At 37.5% G+C, this 16,539-nt stretch overlaps 3 protein-coding genes across 4 annotated transcripts; 1 reads left to right on the top strand and 2 right to left on the bottom strand.

Annotated features, from left to right (window-relative positions):
* Window positions 1-453: 453 nt before the first annotated feature.
* On the bottom strand, window positions 454-6,726 carry BDCG_06870 (transketolase). The gene is made up of 6 exons (XM_045422627.1): window positions 6,102-6,726; window positions 5,704-5,846; window positions 5,324-5,408; window positions 4,959-5,253; window positions 3,502-4,865; window positions 454-3,397 (listed from the first exon to the last, which is right to left on the bottom strand). The coding sequence occupies exons 1-6, from the start codon at window positions 6,156-6,158 to the stop codon at window positions 3,284-3,286; spliced, it is 2,058 nt and encodes a 685-aa protein (XP_045278226.1). The 5' UTR covers window positions 6,159-6,726; the 3' UTR covers window positions 454-3,283.
* BDCG_06871 lies at window positions 610-2,881 on the top strand. Of its 2 annotated transcripts, none has more exons than XM_045422629.1 (5): window positions 610-907; window positions 1,044-1,224; window positions 1,355-1,502; window positions 1,573-1,810; window positions 2,113-2,881. In XM_045422629.1, exons 1-5 carry the CDS (start codon window positions 745-747, stop codon window positions 2,391-2,393), a joined length of 1,011 nt encoding a protein of 336 aa, XP_045281882.1. In that variant the 5' UTR covers window positions 610-744; the 3' UTR covers window positions 2,394-2,881. The 2 variants fall into 2 exon arrangements, with proteins under 2 accessions (XP_045281882.1, XP_045281883.1); XM_045422628.1 differs by having other exon boundaries at window positions 712-907; window positions 1,573-1,813; window positions 2,113-2,821.
* Window positions 6,727-13,644: 6,918 nt separating the features above from the next.
* BDCG_17417 (uncharacterized protein) lies at window positions 13,645-14,369 on the bottom strand (the record flags this gene model as incomplete). The annotated part of the gene is made up of 2 exons (XM_045426545.1): window positions 13,645-13,679; window positions 13,955-14,369. The coding sequence occupies 2 exons, from the start codon at window positions 14,367-14,369 to the stop codon at window positions 13,645-13,647; spliced, it is 450 nt and encodes a 149-aa protein (XP_045281881.1).
* Between the last annotated feature and the right edge of the window lie 2,170 nt (window positions 14,370-16,539).

Genomic DNA, 16,539 nt, shown 5'->3' with positions numbered 1-16,539 from the left:
TTACATTATATGTGTTTCTTCTTTTTAAAGAAGAGGCAAAAGAAATCCAAGTTATTGCAATTGAGACTGGAAACTTCTTGAGCATCCTGGTGGCTGACTGCTGGTTGCTGGCTGCCGGTACAATGGGTATGAGTCCCACCTCAGGCTTGCAGCTCAATTGGAAGAGCATCTCATGTGCCCCACCTGTAGATGCAAAAGATTGCTGCTGTGATGCTGTGATGCTAGGGAGCAGAAAGAATATAGGTGTTGTACAGTACCAACATGTCCATTGTCTGGAAGCACTGAGCGGTATCACAATCCATCTCACAGTGCAGGTAAAAGAGCCCTGGAGGATACAAGAGCAAGGCCTCTGGTCTTCCTTCAGATATTGAGTTTATGCCCCAGTCCCTTTGATCAAGACCCATTAAAGATTCAATTTTCAGCAAAGTATTTGATACTGAGAAGAATCTTCTCTTGTCAAATTGATCTTTCGTATGTATGGTGTACAGATACATACCGGGCGTCATTACAATACACTCATCTCATCGCAAGATGTCCAATAGATTACAGTGGAAACGGCGGAATACGCAAACGGATATCATACAATACCATATAATACCGCGATACACTGCACCGTTCCCCGTAACCGCTCTGCAGTTCGTGTAATTTTCGTCATGGCGGGGTAAGCCAAAAAGTTCTAGCCCTAATTTCTGCTTTCAGACCTCGCTCTTCTTCTGCTTCATCTTCTTCCTCTTCCTCCTCCGCATGCCATCTCACGGCCGCAGACCCCTCTCGCTGCGCCTATATAAACCCCCGTTCCGCACCTCTTGTTCGTCCCGTCTACTCTCCTGCACTCCCTCCATCTTTCGTCCTCTTACCACCCTGCAAAAACGCACAATGAGCGAACTCACCCACCCCACTATCAAAGGTGCGCTGCCTCATCATCATGGCTCAATATAACCTCTCCCACCCAACCCACGAATTTGCTGTACCGAAGCGGCTTACAGGTCTTCGTTTTTCTTCAAACTAACTCAGGAGTTATGAATTCAATTGAATTGAATTAGATGGCTGGTTCTCGGAGGTTTCCGATATGTGGCCAGGCCAGGCATTGACCTTGAAAGTCAACCAGATTCTTCACCATGAGAAATCCAAATACCAAGATGTCCTGGTATTCGAGAGCAGCGACCACGGCACTGTCCTTGTGCTGGATAATGTCATCCAATGCACAGAGCGTGATGAATTCTCGTATGTTGCTGTTAGACGGACACCCAATCCTTTCCAGCAAACGGCGGTTGCCCCCCTTCCCCCCCCTCTTTTTCCCTCTCCGCTACCTATAAAATGTGGTTTCTCCGATTAACTCTAGCCAATTAACTAGATACCAAGAGATGATCACGCATCTCGCCATGAACTCCCACCCCAACCCCAAAAAAGTGCTCGTCATCGGTGGAGGTGACGGAGGTGTCCTGCGCGAAGTTGTCAAGCATGAGAGCGTCGAGGAGGCTGTGCTCTGTGACATCGACGAGGTATGTATGCAGATAAGTGGATTTCGTGTGAGCTGCCAGGACAAAAACCCTTATGTCGGACGAAATACAGGCCGTCATCCGCGTCTCCAAAAAATACCTCCCCGGAATGAGCGTTGGCTTCCAACATCCCAACGTAACGGTTCATGTGGCCGACGGGTTCAAGTTCCTCGCAGATCGCAAGAACGAATTCGATGTCATCATCACCGACAGCTCCGACCCAGAAGGTCCTGCGGAGGCTCTGTTCCAGAAACCATACTTCGAGCTGCTGTTCAACGCGCTGCGTGAAGGCGGTGTCGTTACCACTCAAGGTTGTTCGTCGATCTCCTTCCCCCAATCCTTCTTGCACGTGTGATTACTGCCTTTGAAGAAATAAATTTAAAAATGCACCAACATACACACTGCCCTTCTATATCCCTAGGGGGAGGGGGTTTTATTTATTTACCCACCTCTAACCCCAGTTCACCCCTTTCACCCCTTTCACCACACCACCTCACCCTTTCCCTTCACACGCAAAGCCAAAAAAAAAAAAAAGCTACCTCCACCCAAACCTTCCATAAACAGACTACTAATCCCACGCCCCCCGCTATCCCTATCTTTTCCCCCCAAACAGCCGAAAACCAATGGCTCCACCTCTCTCTCATCACAGACCTGAAGCGAAGCATCCGCGAGATCTTCCCCGTGGTCGAGTATGCCTACACGACGATCCCTACCTACCCGTCCGGCCAGATCGGGTTCATGGTCTGCTGCAAGGACAAGGACCGGGACGTGCGCGAGCCCGTGCGCAGCTGGACGCGTGAGGAGGAGGAGAAGCTGTGCCGCTATTATAACAAGGAGATCCACCGGGCGAGCTTTGTGTTGCCGAATTTCGCGAGGAAGGCGTTGGATGTGTAAAGGAGGGTGAGGGCAGGTTTCTTTTTTAAGATGTTGTTCTTTAATTAATGGGGGATACACTTGTAGGGTGAGTAGGTGAGATGTAATACCTAGCGGGGGATATAGGCAAGGAAATATGAGGTGGGAGGGGCCGCAGTGAGCTGGGGTTGGTACACATACATTTGATTGCAAGGGGGAATGAATGCATGGCGGATACCAAGAGAGTCGAGAAAAAAGAAAATAAATAAATAAAAAGAAACATGAAAAAGCCAGTCCACAATAATACAACTAATGAGCGTTAGGAATTCATTTTCAAGAGGTTTTATCCCATCTTACCCTACCTATCTTTGCTCAGTCGCCCGATTTGAGGTTAGTTTAACCTAGGTAATTATGACCAATACATAATAAGACCGTGGTAAGGGTACATTACATATATTTCTCCAAAGCGACTACAAACCATATATTCCGAATAGAGCAATCACATCCGTAAGAGATAAATAGCAATAAATAATAAAAAACACCAATTTTTGTATTTTTCATTTTGAATCATGTAAGAACCGTGACAAATAGATCTATGAAACTCGAAAATTCAACAAAAACGAAGTGTGGAAACCATGGGGTTGGGTTGCAAGATGACGCGGGGATAGAGTTAAGAATGCTGGAATAGGAACGGGTAAAATAGAAAACTTTAAGTTTTTAGTTCAGCGAACGGAAAAAATAAAAAAGGAATCTCTTGTGTTTTATTTTTTCTCCCTCTTTTCACTATGCGTGTGTATGTGGCCGTCTAAAGACATCGCTTCTCTTTAGTCTTGTATGCCTTGTCTTTTTCTTTTTATAAACTTCATTGAAAACCCTTCACCCACAAGAGACGTTTCTGGTGAATAGAGGTCGGAGTTTATAAATATATGTGCTTAGATGATTTGCTGGAAGGCGCGGTTGATGGGGGAACGGACGGGGAAGCCCTTGTAGAAGTCGATGGTGGCGACGGCGCGCTTGCTGATACCTTCGGGGGTGAAATCGAATTTCTAAAGGGACGCAGGATATATTAGTTATTTTCGCTTCTTTTAAAGCTAATGTAGAGAAGGGGGCTTAAGATTTTTTAGGTGCAGAATGCTTTTTCGGAACTCACCTTGTAAACTTCCTTGTAAGGGCCGGAAGCACCGAAGCGGTTGAGGCCGAACTGCTCATGCGAGTATCGCTCCCAGCCAAGGGTGCTCATGACCTCAACGGACATAGAGGGGATACCGTCCGGAATGACGGAGAGTCTGTATTCCTTGTCCTGGACGTCGAACACCTCGAAGCAGGGGATGGAGACGACGCGAGCAACAATGTTGTGCTTCTCCTTGAGGTACTTAGCGGCGTCAATGCAGAGGCTGACCTCGGACCCAGAGCTAACGAGGGTAATGTTGGCGTTTTCTGTCTCTAGGGCAACGTATCCACCACGGATCGCCTTCTCGATGGTTGAGGCTTCGAGCTGTGGCAGGTTTTGGCGGGTCAGAGCGAGGATGGAGGGAGTATGTCGCGAGGTCAAAGCAGAGTAGTAGGCAGCGCTTGTCTCGTTGCCGTCAGCTGGGCGCCAGACCATGATGTTCGGCAAGGCGCGGAAGTGGGCGAGAGTCTCGATGGGCTGATGGGTGGGGCCATCCTCACCCAGACCAATTGAGTCGTGGGTTGCGATGTAGATTGTGCGAACTTGTGAAAGTGCCGATAGGCGGACGGAGCCAGCGGCATAGGATACGAAGTTGAGGAAAGTACCGCCAGCTGGGATGAGGGTTCCGTAGGCAGCAATGCCGTTCATTATACCGGCCATTCCATGTTCCCGCACACCATAGCGGAAATAGCGGCCGGACCAGTCACCGAGACCAGTGCTTGGTGGCTGGAAGTCAACGGCGTTCTTCCATCTCGTGTTGTTCGAGCCAGTCAAGTCGGCAGAGCCAGACAAAAGTTCGGGAATAACATCGTGGATCTTCTCAAGCACAGTCTCCGACAATTTGCGGGAGGCAACTGCAGCATCAGTTGGGGAGTATCTAGGAAGATGCTTCTCCCATCCTTCCGGAAGCTTTCCAGAGAGACGGCGGACGAAATCGGCATGTTCAGTAGGGTACTTGGATGCGTATTGCTGGAGAAGGGCATTCCATTCTTGCTCCTTGGCGGCGCCTTCGGTAGCCTTCTTCTGGTAAAGCTCATAGACCTGCTGGGGTACGACGAAGCTCTGTTCAGGATCGAACCCAAAGAGCTTCTTTACACTCTGGCTGTCGTCGGCTTTCAGGGGGTTTCCGTGGACTCCACCGGTTCCCTGAAGCTTGGAGCCGAAGCCAATGGTGGTCGTGACTTTAATCATGGTTGGCTTATCCTTTACTTGCTTCGCTTTCTGGATAGCAGCCTCAATGCCAGCGAGGTCATGGTCGCCATCCTCGACATGAATTGTGTGCCATCCATATGCCTCAAATCTCTTCATGACATCCTCAGTGAATGCCACGTTGGTATCGCCATCTATTATAGAGCACCATGTGAGTACAAGTTTGGGCTATTTTATTTATTTATTTATTTGGAGGGGGGAGAGGGTAACACTTTTCGTTTACTCACCAATAGAAATATGGTTGTCATCATACAAGCAAATTAAGTTGCCCAGTTGAAGGTGACCAGCAGTGCTGGCCGCTTCACTGGCAATACCCTCCATGGCGCAGCCATCGCCGAAGATACAGTAGGTGTAATTGTCGATCAGGTTGAAGCCAGGCTTATTGAACACGGCACCAGTATGAGCTTGAGCGATGGCAAGGCCAACGGCATTGGCGAAACCCTGGCCTAGAGGTCCAGTTGTTACTTCAACACCGGGGGTATCATGAGCTTCAGGATGCCCTGGGGTAATGCTATCAATTTTCTGCACGGAATTCGTCAATAAACGGGATTACTCAGGGATTAATTATCAGGCAATTCAGGGGGCCACTAACGCGGAAGTCCTTCAGGTCATCCAACGAGACAGCATACCCAAAGAGGTGGAGTAGAGCATACTGGAGCATACAACCATGTCCGTTCCTATCCGCAAAAAGGATTTTCAAAAACGTTAGCGCAAGTGTTTCCGAAACAAGGAATGCGCAATGACGCAATGACCGGAACGGAAGTGGGCATAACATCTGCTAGGGGCTCCAGCGCAATTAAGAAAAGTTTCTGCGCTCATTCAACGAAATCTCAACTCTGTGGTGATCCATAGTCTTCTCGGCTAGGTATCTCATGCCCCGCAAAATAAGAGGAGCAACACCTGAAACGAGGGGCGGAAACAAACGGCGCATTGCGCGGGGCATGTGGAAAAAACAAGTAAGAAAAGACGTACGAGAGGACGAATCGATCCCTGTTAACCCAGTTTGGGTTCTTGGGATTAAAGGTCATACATTTGTTGAAAAGGACATGAGCAGTGGGTGCCAGACCCATTGGAGCTCCGGGGTGGCCCGAGTTTGCTTTCGATGTGGCATCAACCTAAAGGTGAGAAAAACGAGTGACACATACGTTAGCAATGGAGCGAAGGGAAGAGGAAGGAATTTCGCCACGTAGCTAGAAAGAAAGCAAAGTGAATTTGTAAAAATCAACGGGTGCAATTGATAGGAGGGGAGTTGTAGAGGGCGAGATATCAGAGCTGTATATATGGCTATCTCAACCCCGCGCTGATACCCCACCATTTTCTGACAGCGAAACTGGAGGGTGACTTGACAGGAGACAACAGATATTACTTACAGCCAACACTCTGATGGTGTTAATGGCCAATTGGTCGATATCAGTGTAGCTCCCCATGATTGCGGTGGATAAATCTGGAATAATGCGGAATTTTTAAGGCGGAGAGAGGGGTCTCCAGCTGAGCTTTGAAGGAAGTTGGCAGAGGAGATATCAACGTATCAGCAAGATAGGCACACGGAACGCAGGGAGAGAGAAGAGGAGGGAGAGATTCCTGGACAAGAAGATGAGAGAAGAATGGAGAGGGAATAATCCAGAGAAGAGAATTAAGTTGAAGAGGAGGCAGACGCAGACGACAAAAGTCGAGGACAGGATGAAGTTCTTGAGTGAGGTTTGTCTGCAAAGCGTGGTGGGGCGGTTTGGCGGCGAGTTTGGGCAGAATACAGAATACCTCCTTACAGGCCGCTGTACTCCGGAGTACAGCTATTATTACCCAGGGTTACCAAAATTACGCCACCGGGGAGTCCTAAAGTGGGAGGTTTCAAAGGTGATACGCGTATCTGCCTCACGGGGGGGTGCCCTCCAGTACGGATTATACGGTTTCCATACACCCTTGATACCTATCTTCCCACCCTCAACCACCTAACAAGTCTGTGTATTGTATTTAATGCGCTCGCAAGTTTCTGTCTGTCTGACTTATTAATTAATAGTTAATAATGTACGGAGTATACGCTGCGTAGTAGCCCTTGTCACCCACCCTCTCCCCCTTTTTAGCCATCTGACATACCCTGGAATCACGGAGCTAGGAGGAGTTATATTCCTCCTCAGGGCTCTCGGGGTTCTGTGATCCGCTGGCATCCTAGTAGCATCTTGAGACGCCACCTTTCCTCCTGCGACAGATTTATGTAGCGTGGGACAACTTACAGCGTACAAAGTCTGAGGTCTCCATCACCAGTTCCACCTGTGGCCGCATACTGCGTTTCACACCACCCTACTCTACTGATTTTAAAAATAAATTGGAGCATTCTAAGAGATCCTGTGCTGTATACTACCGTTGTACATACAGTACAGGTGCAACGCATGCTGCTGAATAACCTTACAAATTCCTAAAGGTTTATGGCCCGTTAATAATCCGTCTACCATCATAAATTATAACTAACTAGTTAATCAAATGAAAAGACTAAAAATATCACGAGTGACGAGTCTAGAGAGATAAGAAGTATTTTGAAACTCTAGAGATGAGAAAGTCCTCGTAAATGCTTCAAATTTATATTGATATTCCAGTACTGAAGTTAAAATTGCTTGGCCTACATTCTCAATATTTAGGAGCTTAAGGCTATAACTAACTATTCCTTAATTAGCAAAAAACATTTATATGAGGTTCAAAAATCAAGGCCGTATGAAGGAGTTGACTGACATTTATCAACAATAATTCACAAAACAAGGAAAACATCTCATGTCTGACCAGATGTAAGAAATCCCGCTCCTCGCGGATCCTTTACCTCTAATCCTATCTCTCACATTTTCAATAGGGTTAGCGGGCCTTGGCTACACACAACTATATTAGACTGGAGTAGACTGACCGTGTGACCGTGTCTGGGACCAGGACCAGAATTTTTGATAGTTCCATTGCCAATTCGACAGATCCCATTACACAGTTCTAACATTAGATAGTAGTCTCATACTGTCTCAGTGAGACTTACTGTCTACTCTTGTCATATTTTTCAAATGAGATCATGATTTTCACTTCTCAATTTAAATTATTTTTATTGCTTTAAATGACTTTAAATCTCATTTAAGTGTTATTAAAAAGTGTTACTTTTTAAAAAATTAAAAATAGTCTAAAAAAAACCTTAAAATATCTAAAAATAGTAACTTTATATCAAGAATGAAACTAAATAGAATTAAATGAAATCACTTTCTTATTTTTTTCAAGTCATGATTTTATTTTAAGATCTGATATATAGTTACTTTGTATATTTATTTAATGATTAGTCTCAGTAAGATTTATGTTAAGAAATGTATAAGATTAAATTAAATAAGACTAAATATGAAATTCATAGTTCTGACAGTCAGTCTAGACTGAAGTTCATGAATACTATTTATAACTTAGCTTAAATACTATTATATATTTACTCTCTACATTCTATCTTTCTTCTGTGAATTGTAAGAGGTCTACACTGAATAGATCAGTATTATATTGATAGATCTTATATAATAAAGATAAAAATGTTAGAGAAGACAAGAAAGAGAAAGTATGAAAATCAGTAATTAAAGTGAATATTTATACATTTACATGATAATGTATATAATAAGACTTCAGAGTGAAAGAATCTATACAAATTTATAGCAGCTAAGAATCAGTGATTGAGAATAACTGAGAATCAGAGTGTACATGTTCATAACAGCTGAGAATCAGTGATTAAGAATAACTGAAAATCAGAGTGTATACATTTGAGAATGAAGTAGTTGAAATCTGTGAAGTATAACAGAATAGTCTATATAATTGATCAGATACAGCCTGCTACATTAACTCTCTCTTTTCAGAAGCAGTTCTCATCAGTTAAGAGTCTCTGTTTCAGATAATGTAAAACTCAGAGTTCAGATCAGATAATTATATCTGACTTATTTCATAAGATATTATCAGCTGCAGCTGCAGAGTCTCTTATTAAGAATATTCTTAATCTCTTACTTAAGCTTATTATCTTCTTCTATAATATCTGACAGCTGTCAGTTAGAAGTCAGTTGAGAAGAGAACAGATCAGTAATAGTGTAATAAAGCAAGCTTATATAAAAAATATTATAAATCTCTGATAATATGTTAAAACAGTAGTTATAACTATCTAGAACTTCTATTATCTTATACTTAATATAGTGATAATTCAGTGTATAAGATGAATATATAATCTGTATATTCTTAAGATTCAATTATATCTAGACTGATCATGTGACTGTGTCTGAGATCAGAATCAGATTTTTTGATAGTTTCATTATTAATTCAACTGATCTCATTACACAGTTTTAACATTAGATAGTAGTTTCATACTGTCTCAGTGAGACTTACTGTCTACTCTTGTCACATTTTCCAAATGAGATCATGATTTTCACTTCTCAATTTAAATTATTTTTATTGCTTTAAATGACTTTAAATCTCATTTGAGTGTTATCAAAAAGCATTACTTTTTAAAAAATTAAAAATAGTCTAAAAAAAACCTTAAAATGTCTAAAAATAGTAACTTTATGCCAAGAATGGGACTAAATGGGATCAAATGGAACCACTTTCTCATTTTTTTCAAGTCATGATTTCATTTTAAAATCTGATATATAGTCACTTTGCATGTTTTTTTGATAGGTAGTCCCAGCGGGATTCACGTCAAGAAATGTATGAGATCAGATCAAATGGGATCAAACATGAAATTCATGATCCCAGTGATCAGTCTAATTATATCAGATCTTCTATCTTATATTATTTAGTGAGATCTTAATAAATATTAATTTAATTTTCTTAATTCTGTTTAGTACTTATTATAAAGGTCTCTACTTAATCATAGATATCTTGAAGTTTTATTATTATATTATCAGTGATCTGAATCAGACTGTAGAGATTTAGTGTGAAATATATAATTTCTAGAAGATTCAGTACTTTCATATGATATTTATATATAAGAAAGAACAGACTTATATCTATTAAAATAACATCTTAATCATTGATAGTAATCTCTGTGTATAGAAGAAGATTATATCAATTATCTTATAAGTAATTACAGAACTTATAAAGATAATTCTTCACAGTCTGAATTATCTGTTCTGATATATTATCAGTCTTAAAGTGATAGATAGTTGATAGACAGTATATAATTTTAAGAACTTAATAGATTCTTATTTAGAGAGTACTTATAAATTAATAGTCTTAATCTGATACTATAAATCTTCATAATTTATATATCTGATAAAATAGACTTTATAGAAAAGCTTCAGTGACTTATTTAGTATTTATTTTATTATAAGATTTCAATATTATATCTTTGCTTAATTAATTTATAATAATTAGAATATTTCTATAATTCTTACTCTTAGAGAGATTAATAATGAAGTTAATTATCATATCTTATCAGATTTTATCAGAGATATTAAGCAGTTTCAGCAGATCTTTTCAACAGTTCTTTTATAAGATGATAGAAGAATAATAGTTACAGTTTCAGATAAAATATCTGATACTGTTTAATATCTCAGATCAGTAGAATTCTCAGAAGATTATTTTATATAGTTATTCACAGTCTGAATAATCAGTTATATATAAATTATGCATCTCTTGTATTATCTGAGTGTATAAGAATTCAGATTAAATTATTATCATCTGACCTCTTCAAGCTTCTGTTTATAAATTTGAATAGAAGCTAATCTTTTCTCTGTTTCATCAGAGCATTCTTATAGTTATTTTCTAAATCTTTCTCTAATATAATGTGATTGACACAGATAGATATTGATTCATTCTTTAAGTAAGAAGATATATAGACTGATTAACAGTTAAAAGCAATGTGTTCTGATTAGTTACAGTTAATATATACTTCATGTTGATATTGATCAGTGACATCTTCAGAAGTGATCTTAGAGACTCAGAAGCCTGTTTAAATAGCAGAAATCCTTGCTTATACATAGACATTTGAATCTATTCAGTTTATAACATCTGTATCATTGCTGTTCTTCAGCATGAGTGTATAAGTTATTAAGATGTAATATCTTCTACTACTGTTCTGTATACTCTTGAGCTTGATAAGACAGTTATTCAATATTTAGAGCTGTGTGTAGAAGTCTTTATAAGTCTGATCTTTGTCTACACTTACAAGAGTTTATAAGAGTTCAAAAGTAAATGTCTTCTTAAGCATGCTAATCTTTATTTAATTCTCTCAAGATTAATTACCTGCTTCTAAGATCTTAGTGTTGAAGTCAGAGATGAATATTATAAGAGAAGTATTTCTCTGTCAGATACTCTGTAATCAATCTAATACTTTCTGTTATATAACAGTGTCTTGAAACAGAATATCAAGATATTTGATGATATTATCTGTAAGAGGCCTACGCTGAATAGATCAGTATTATATTAATAGATCTTATATAACAAAGATAAAAATATTAGAGAAGAAAAGAAAGAGAAAGTGTGAGAATCAGTGATTGAGATGAATATTTATACATGTATGTGATGATGTACGCAGTAGAGCTTCAGAGTGAAAGAATATATACGCATTCATAGCAGCTGAGAATCAGTGATTGAGAATGGCTGAGAATCAGAGCATACGCGTTCATGACGGCTGAGAATCAGTGATCAAGAATGGCTGAGAATCAGAGTATACATATTCAAGAATGAAGTGATTGAAATTTGTGAAGTGTAACAGAATAGTCTATATAATTAATCAGATGCACTCTGCTATATTAATTCTCTCTTTTCAGAAGCAGTTCTTATCAGTCAAGAGCTGCTGTTTTGAATAATGTGAAACTTGAAGTTCAGATCAGTTGATCATAGCTGACTCATTTTACAAGATATTATCAGCTGCAGCTGCAGAGTCTCTTATTAAGAATATTCTCAATCTCTCACTCAAGCTCATTATCTTCTTCTATGATGTCTGATGACTGTCAGTCAGAAGTTAGTTGAGAAGAGAATAAATTAATAATAATACAGTGAAGCAAGCTTGTATGAAATATATTATAAATCTCTGATAATGTGTTAAGATAGTAGTTATGACTATCTAGAACTTCTATCACTTTATACTTAATATGACAGTAATCTAGTATATGAGATGAATATGTGATTTGTATATTCTTAAGATTCAATCATATCAGATCTTCTATCTTATATTATTTAGTGAGATCTCAGTGAATATTAATTTAGTTCTCTTAATCTTATTTCACAGTTATTATGAAGATCTCTGCTCAATCATGAGTATCTTGAAGCTTTATTACTATATTATCAGTGATCTGAATCAGACTGCAGAGATTCAGTGTGAACTGTGTAATCTTTAGAAGATTCAACACTTTTATGTAATATTTATGTATAAGAAAGAATGAGCTTATATCTGTTAAAACAGTATCTTAACTGTTGATAGCAATCTCTGCATGTAGAAGAAGATTATATCAATTATTTTATAAGTAATTACAGAACTTATAGAGATAATTCTTCACAGTCTGAATTATCTGTTCTAATACATCATCAGTCTCAGAGTGATAGACAGTTAATAGATAGTATATAATCTTGAGAACTTGACAGATTCTTATTTAGAGAGTACTTATAAATTGACAGCTCTGATTCAATACTATAGATCTCAGTAATTTATATATTCAATAGAATGAGCTCTGTAGAAAAGCTTCAGTGACTTGTTCAGTATTCATCTTATTATAAGATTTCAATATTATATCTTTGCTCAGTTAATTCACAATAATCAGAATATTTCTACAACTCTTACTCTTAGATAGATTAATAGCAAAGTCAATTACTACATCTTATCAGATTCTATTAGAAATATTAAGTGATTTTAATAGATCTTTTCTACAGTTCTTTTATAAGATAATAGAAGAATAGTAATTACAGTTTCAGATGAAGCATCTGATACTGTTTAATATCTCAGACTAGTAGAACTCTTAGAAGATTATTCTATACAGTTGTTCACAGTCTGAATAACTAGTTATACATGAATTATACATATCTTGCATTATCTGAGTGTGTAAGAATTCAGAGTGAGAGACTCAGTGTCATTCATAAAATCATAGAGTGTTATTATTATTGATTGAACATTCTGAAATATCAGTTCTTATATGTAGTTCTGAAAGAAATCAGAGTACTTCTTGATATACTGCTTCAGTGAGAGTCTGAAGAAGTTCATTTATCTAAGCTGCTATATATCACAGTTTATTCAGTGTAGAGAAAGTGAAGATATTAATGACAGTTCTAACTAAAGAAGTATGTATAGTTTATCTCAGTGAGCTCAGATCTCTGACTCAGTTTGAACAGATTGCAGTATTAATATTATTATTAACTAATCCGGTATGACACTAATCTACTTTTGATACAAGTCATGTGCTCAGAGCAATTCTCACTAGAGAGTCTGAGAAGAAATGATTCTATCTTCAATAAAGATTTCTGAGATTTACAAGAATTTTTCAGATTCTTTAACTTTGACTTTCTATTACTATATATTCACATATCTTTGAGATTTGAAAATCACCTTAGCTTATAGCTAAAGAGAAGAAGAATAGAAATATTTCTTTAATATTTCAAAAAAATCTATATTTAAGATAGATGTATACTCTTGAAAATGATTATATTTTTTAATCTCAGAATTTCTAAGAGCTTTTTTTTGTATGAGGAATTGAATTAAAATTCCTGTGTTCAAAAACACACTAGTCAACTTTGAGATGATACTTCTATTCTAAGAACTTGAGATATGAATATAAAAATCAGATACATTGTAAGAACATTATTATTCTAAGATTTCAAGATAATACAGAAATGATGAATCTATGAAGTTGAGTTGAAATTCTCTTTCATACTCAGAGTACTGAGTAAATTCTTCTTATATTGCTAATAATCAGGAACTGTTTCTTCTCAGACACTTTACAAGATATCATCACTCACATGACCTGATTTTACTATTTGAGTTAGCTTATTGCTTATTTGAGATTAGCTCATGACATAATCATCAATCCAGTGTTAAAACAGCAATAAATATCTGGAGAAGCGTCTGAGCTTGCTGAGATAATGTATAGTGTTATAAACTGTTTCATCTTAATTAACTAGTATCTTCAGATTCAAGACAACCGCTCCACCACGAACTCGCTCGATTTTTTGAATAAGAACCCGCCGATAGATCCATCGAAAAGCCCTCGATCATACAAGCATTTTGACCCCATCGCCGACCGCATACCCCGTGTGGTGGTGGAGTTATCCAGCCAAACATGAACCAGATGTTGTTCGAAACTCCTGTGTGGGATTATCCCCCGTTCTCCCCTACCACACCACAACCCCGGGCCAAATTGCCATACAAATTGTAAGGTGAAAAGACCTAGCCATATGCACCAATCTTCCGGATTTTGGAAGATCCCCAATCTGTAATTGTGGAGATATCCGAGGAGCGACATCCGCGAAAACCCTGTCCATCTTTGATGTTCCAAAACATCAACGCCAAGTCCCACCCTTGTACCGCCCTTCCTAATCTGGCCCATCCCCGGCAGAAAAATACAAAAAGATACCTCAGCAATAATATCAAGCACATAATCAACGGACACTTCTGAAGTGCAACCTCCGCAAATACCCTGTCTGTCTTCAGTGTATCTAGACATAAACGCCAAGTCTCACCCTTGTACCACCCCTCTCAATCTGGCCCATCCCCGGCAGAATAATACAAAAAGACACCTTGGCAACAGTACTTGATACATAACCGGCGGACAACAAGTCAACAGAACAAGTCAACAGCACATCAACAACTATAAATTCAGTATATTTAGACTGGCCGGCGGGACCATGAATTTCACATTTGGTCCTATTTGATCTGGTCTCATACATTTCTTGACGTGAGTCCCACCAGAACCAAGTCTCAAAAAAATCTGAAAATGAATCATTTCTGAGAGAAATGATGTGAAAAATGACCAGATTTAATTCAAGAACAGTGAAATGAGAGTAATTTCTCAGAATAAACTGTGAAAGATAATCATTCTTTCAAAATCAGAATGAGACTGAGACTGAAGATTAAAATCAGTCTTATTCAGTTCATTCAGTGATTACTTATATAATCAGAATTTGATAATGATTATTAATAACACTCATGAAATAACTAAATACATTCTTGTATAAGTTTATTCTTCACTTTCTCATGAAAACTACACTTCTTTGATATACTATAATCAGAGATATTAAACTGTCTAATAATTTCATATTTTATAATTATGAGTTTCTTGATTATTTCTTCTTATAATTATTCTCAGTAATAATGATAAATATCTCAACTTGAGTTAAACTTTCACTTCATTCTTATCTCTGTCAATGAAATTGTCAGAATATCACACATCATCAGTACAACAGTTAAATATATACTCTCAATAATTTTTCATAACTCTAGAATTGATTTAATGTGTAAATTCATCAGATCATCTTGAAGATAGTAATTAAATTCAGTTTTACAAGTATGTAGTTTTGCCTGATTTTCAGTTGCAATCAATGTATATAAGTTCTGTTTCAAAGTTAGTATTATAGTTCTATATAATATGAAGTATTATCAAAGATCATTACTTACTAGAGAATTGTATATCACTATCTTCACATCTTGAACATCTACTCATTCAAATCTCTGATAGTTGATATTGTAGTAGTCTCAGACTAATTTAATATATAAGTCTTATTTCTCCTCTATTCAATCTTGAGAAGTGTAAATATTAACTTAATAAAAGAGATCTAGTAGAGCTGCTATAGCATAGTACTCTGCAAAAGATTGTTCAGTTTTACTGTAGTAATATACCAGTTTATCTCTTACAGTAACAATAGTCTGCACTATAACATTATTTCAGACTGAATTTCTTTTTAAGTGATTCAACTGCTTTTCAAGATAAGTAAATAAACTGTTATACACTCATCAGACTGACTGCAGTATTGATGTACAAGTGATTGAGACTGTCTTTATTATCTTATAAAACTGAAACAGTAAATTAATCATATATTTCAACTGAGTTCACTTTATATCAGAAAGTTTCAATATCTGAATCTTTTTCTAATCAGAGTATTGCACTCAATAATCAATTGTCTGATACAATCAAAGAGTCTAAATAGTTATCTTATATATTGAACTTCACTGTATTCTAATATTCTGTATCATATTCAGTGATGTGACTGATTTGTTTATTTATTGAATATCATAGAATCATTGTTATTATTTAGAGAAGATATAAATCATATTAACAATGTTTTGAATCTGTGATATTTAAATTATTAGTCAATCTATTCAAAATTAACAGTAGTATTATCAAAAAGTGTTATTAAAAAGCAATATTAAAAAGTGTTATCAAAAAACATTATCTTTTACAAAGTGAATATAAAAGTTACTTGAGTAATCACTTTCATCTCATTCTCATCTCAAGAATCAGTCATCTCATTATTCTTCATCTCAATGTTAAGATTCTTTATCAGTGTTTATATCATAAGTTGAATCATATGAGCAATGCAGAGAATATAACCTTATTTATCATTTCAGAAATACAAAGTCAATTTTTACTTCAAGCTCTTTATTATAGTGTAGTTATTCACAGCATTATCAGTTATAATTGTAAGAAGACTGAAACTAATATCTCAATAGTCATTTTTAATCACAGTCATTAATATCTCTGTTATATAATTCTCAGTATAACTACTGATTAATGATTCAAATTCAATTAATGTCTCTTGATAAGTTTAGTTCTCATCAATGTAATAATATATAACTCTCATAAATGCAAGATTATTTGTACTAGTTCATGCATTCAC

The sequence above is a fragment of the Blastomyces dermatitidis genome (genome assembly GCF_000003525.1).
Source record: "Blastomyces dermatitidis ER-3 genomic scaffold supercont1.7, whole genome shotgun sequence".
Taxonomy (NCBI): Eukaryota; Fungi; Ascomycota; class Eurotiomycetes; order Onygenales; family Ajellomycetaceae; genus Blastomyces; species Blastomyces dermatitidis.
The sequence above is the reverse complement of the archived record's forward strand: the minus strand, read 5'-3'. Positions and strand labels throughout refer to the sequence as shown.

Coding starts and splice junctions, on each gene's coding strand:
- BDCG_06871 (XM_045422628.1), top strand. CDS start 745: ATGCCATCTCACGGCCGCAGACCCCTCTCGCTGCGCCTATATAAACCC. Junction 908..1,043: donor CACCCACCCCACTATCAAAG/GTGCGCTGCCTC, acceptor GAATTGAATTAG/ATGGCTGGTTCTCGGAGGTT. Junction 1,503..1,572: donor TGCTCTGTGACATCGACGAG/GTATGTATGCAG, acceptor GACGAAATACAG/GCCGTCATCCGCGTCTCCAA.
- BDCG_06870 (XM_045422627.1), bottom strand. CDS start 6,158: ATGGGGAGCTACACTGATATCGACCAATTGGCCATTAACACCATCAGA. Junction 4,866..4,958: donor TGACAACCATATTTCTATTG/GTGAGTAAACGA, acceptor GCTCTATAATAG/ATGGCGATACCAACGTGGCA. Junction 3,398..3,501: donor CTTACAAGGAAGTTTACAAG/GTGAGTTCCGAA, acceptor GCGTCCCTTTAG/AAATTCGATTTCACCCCCGA.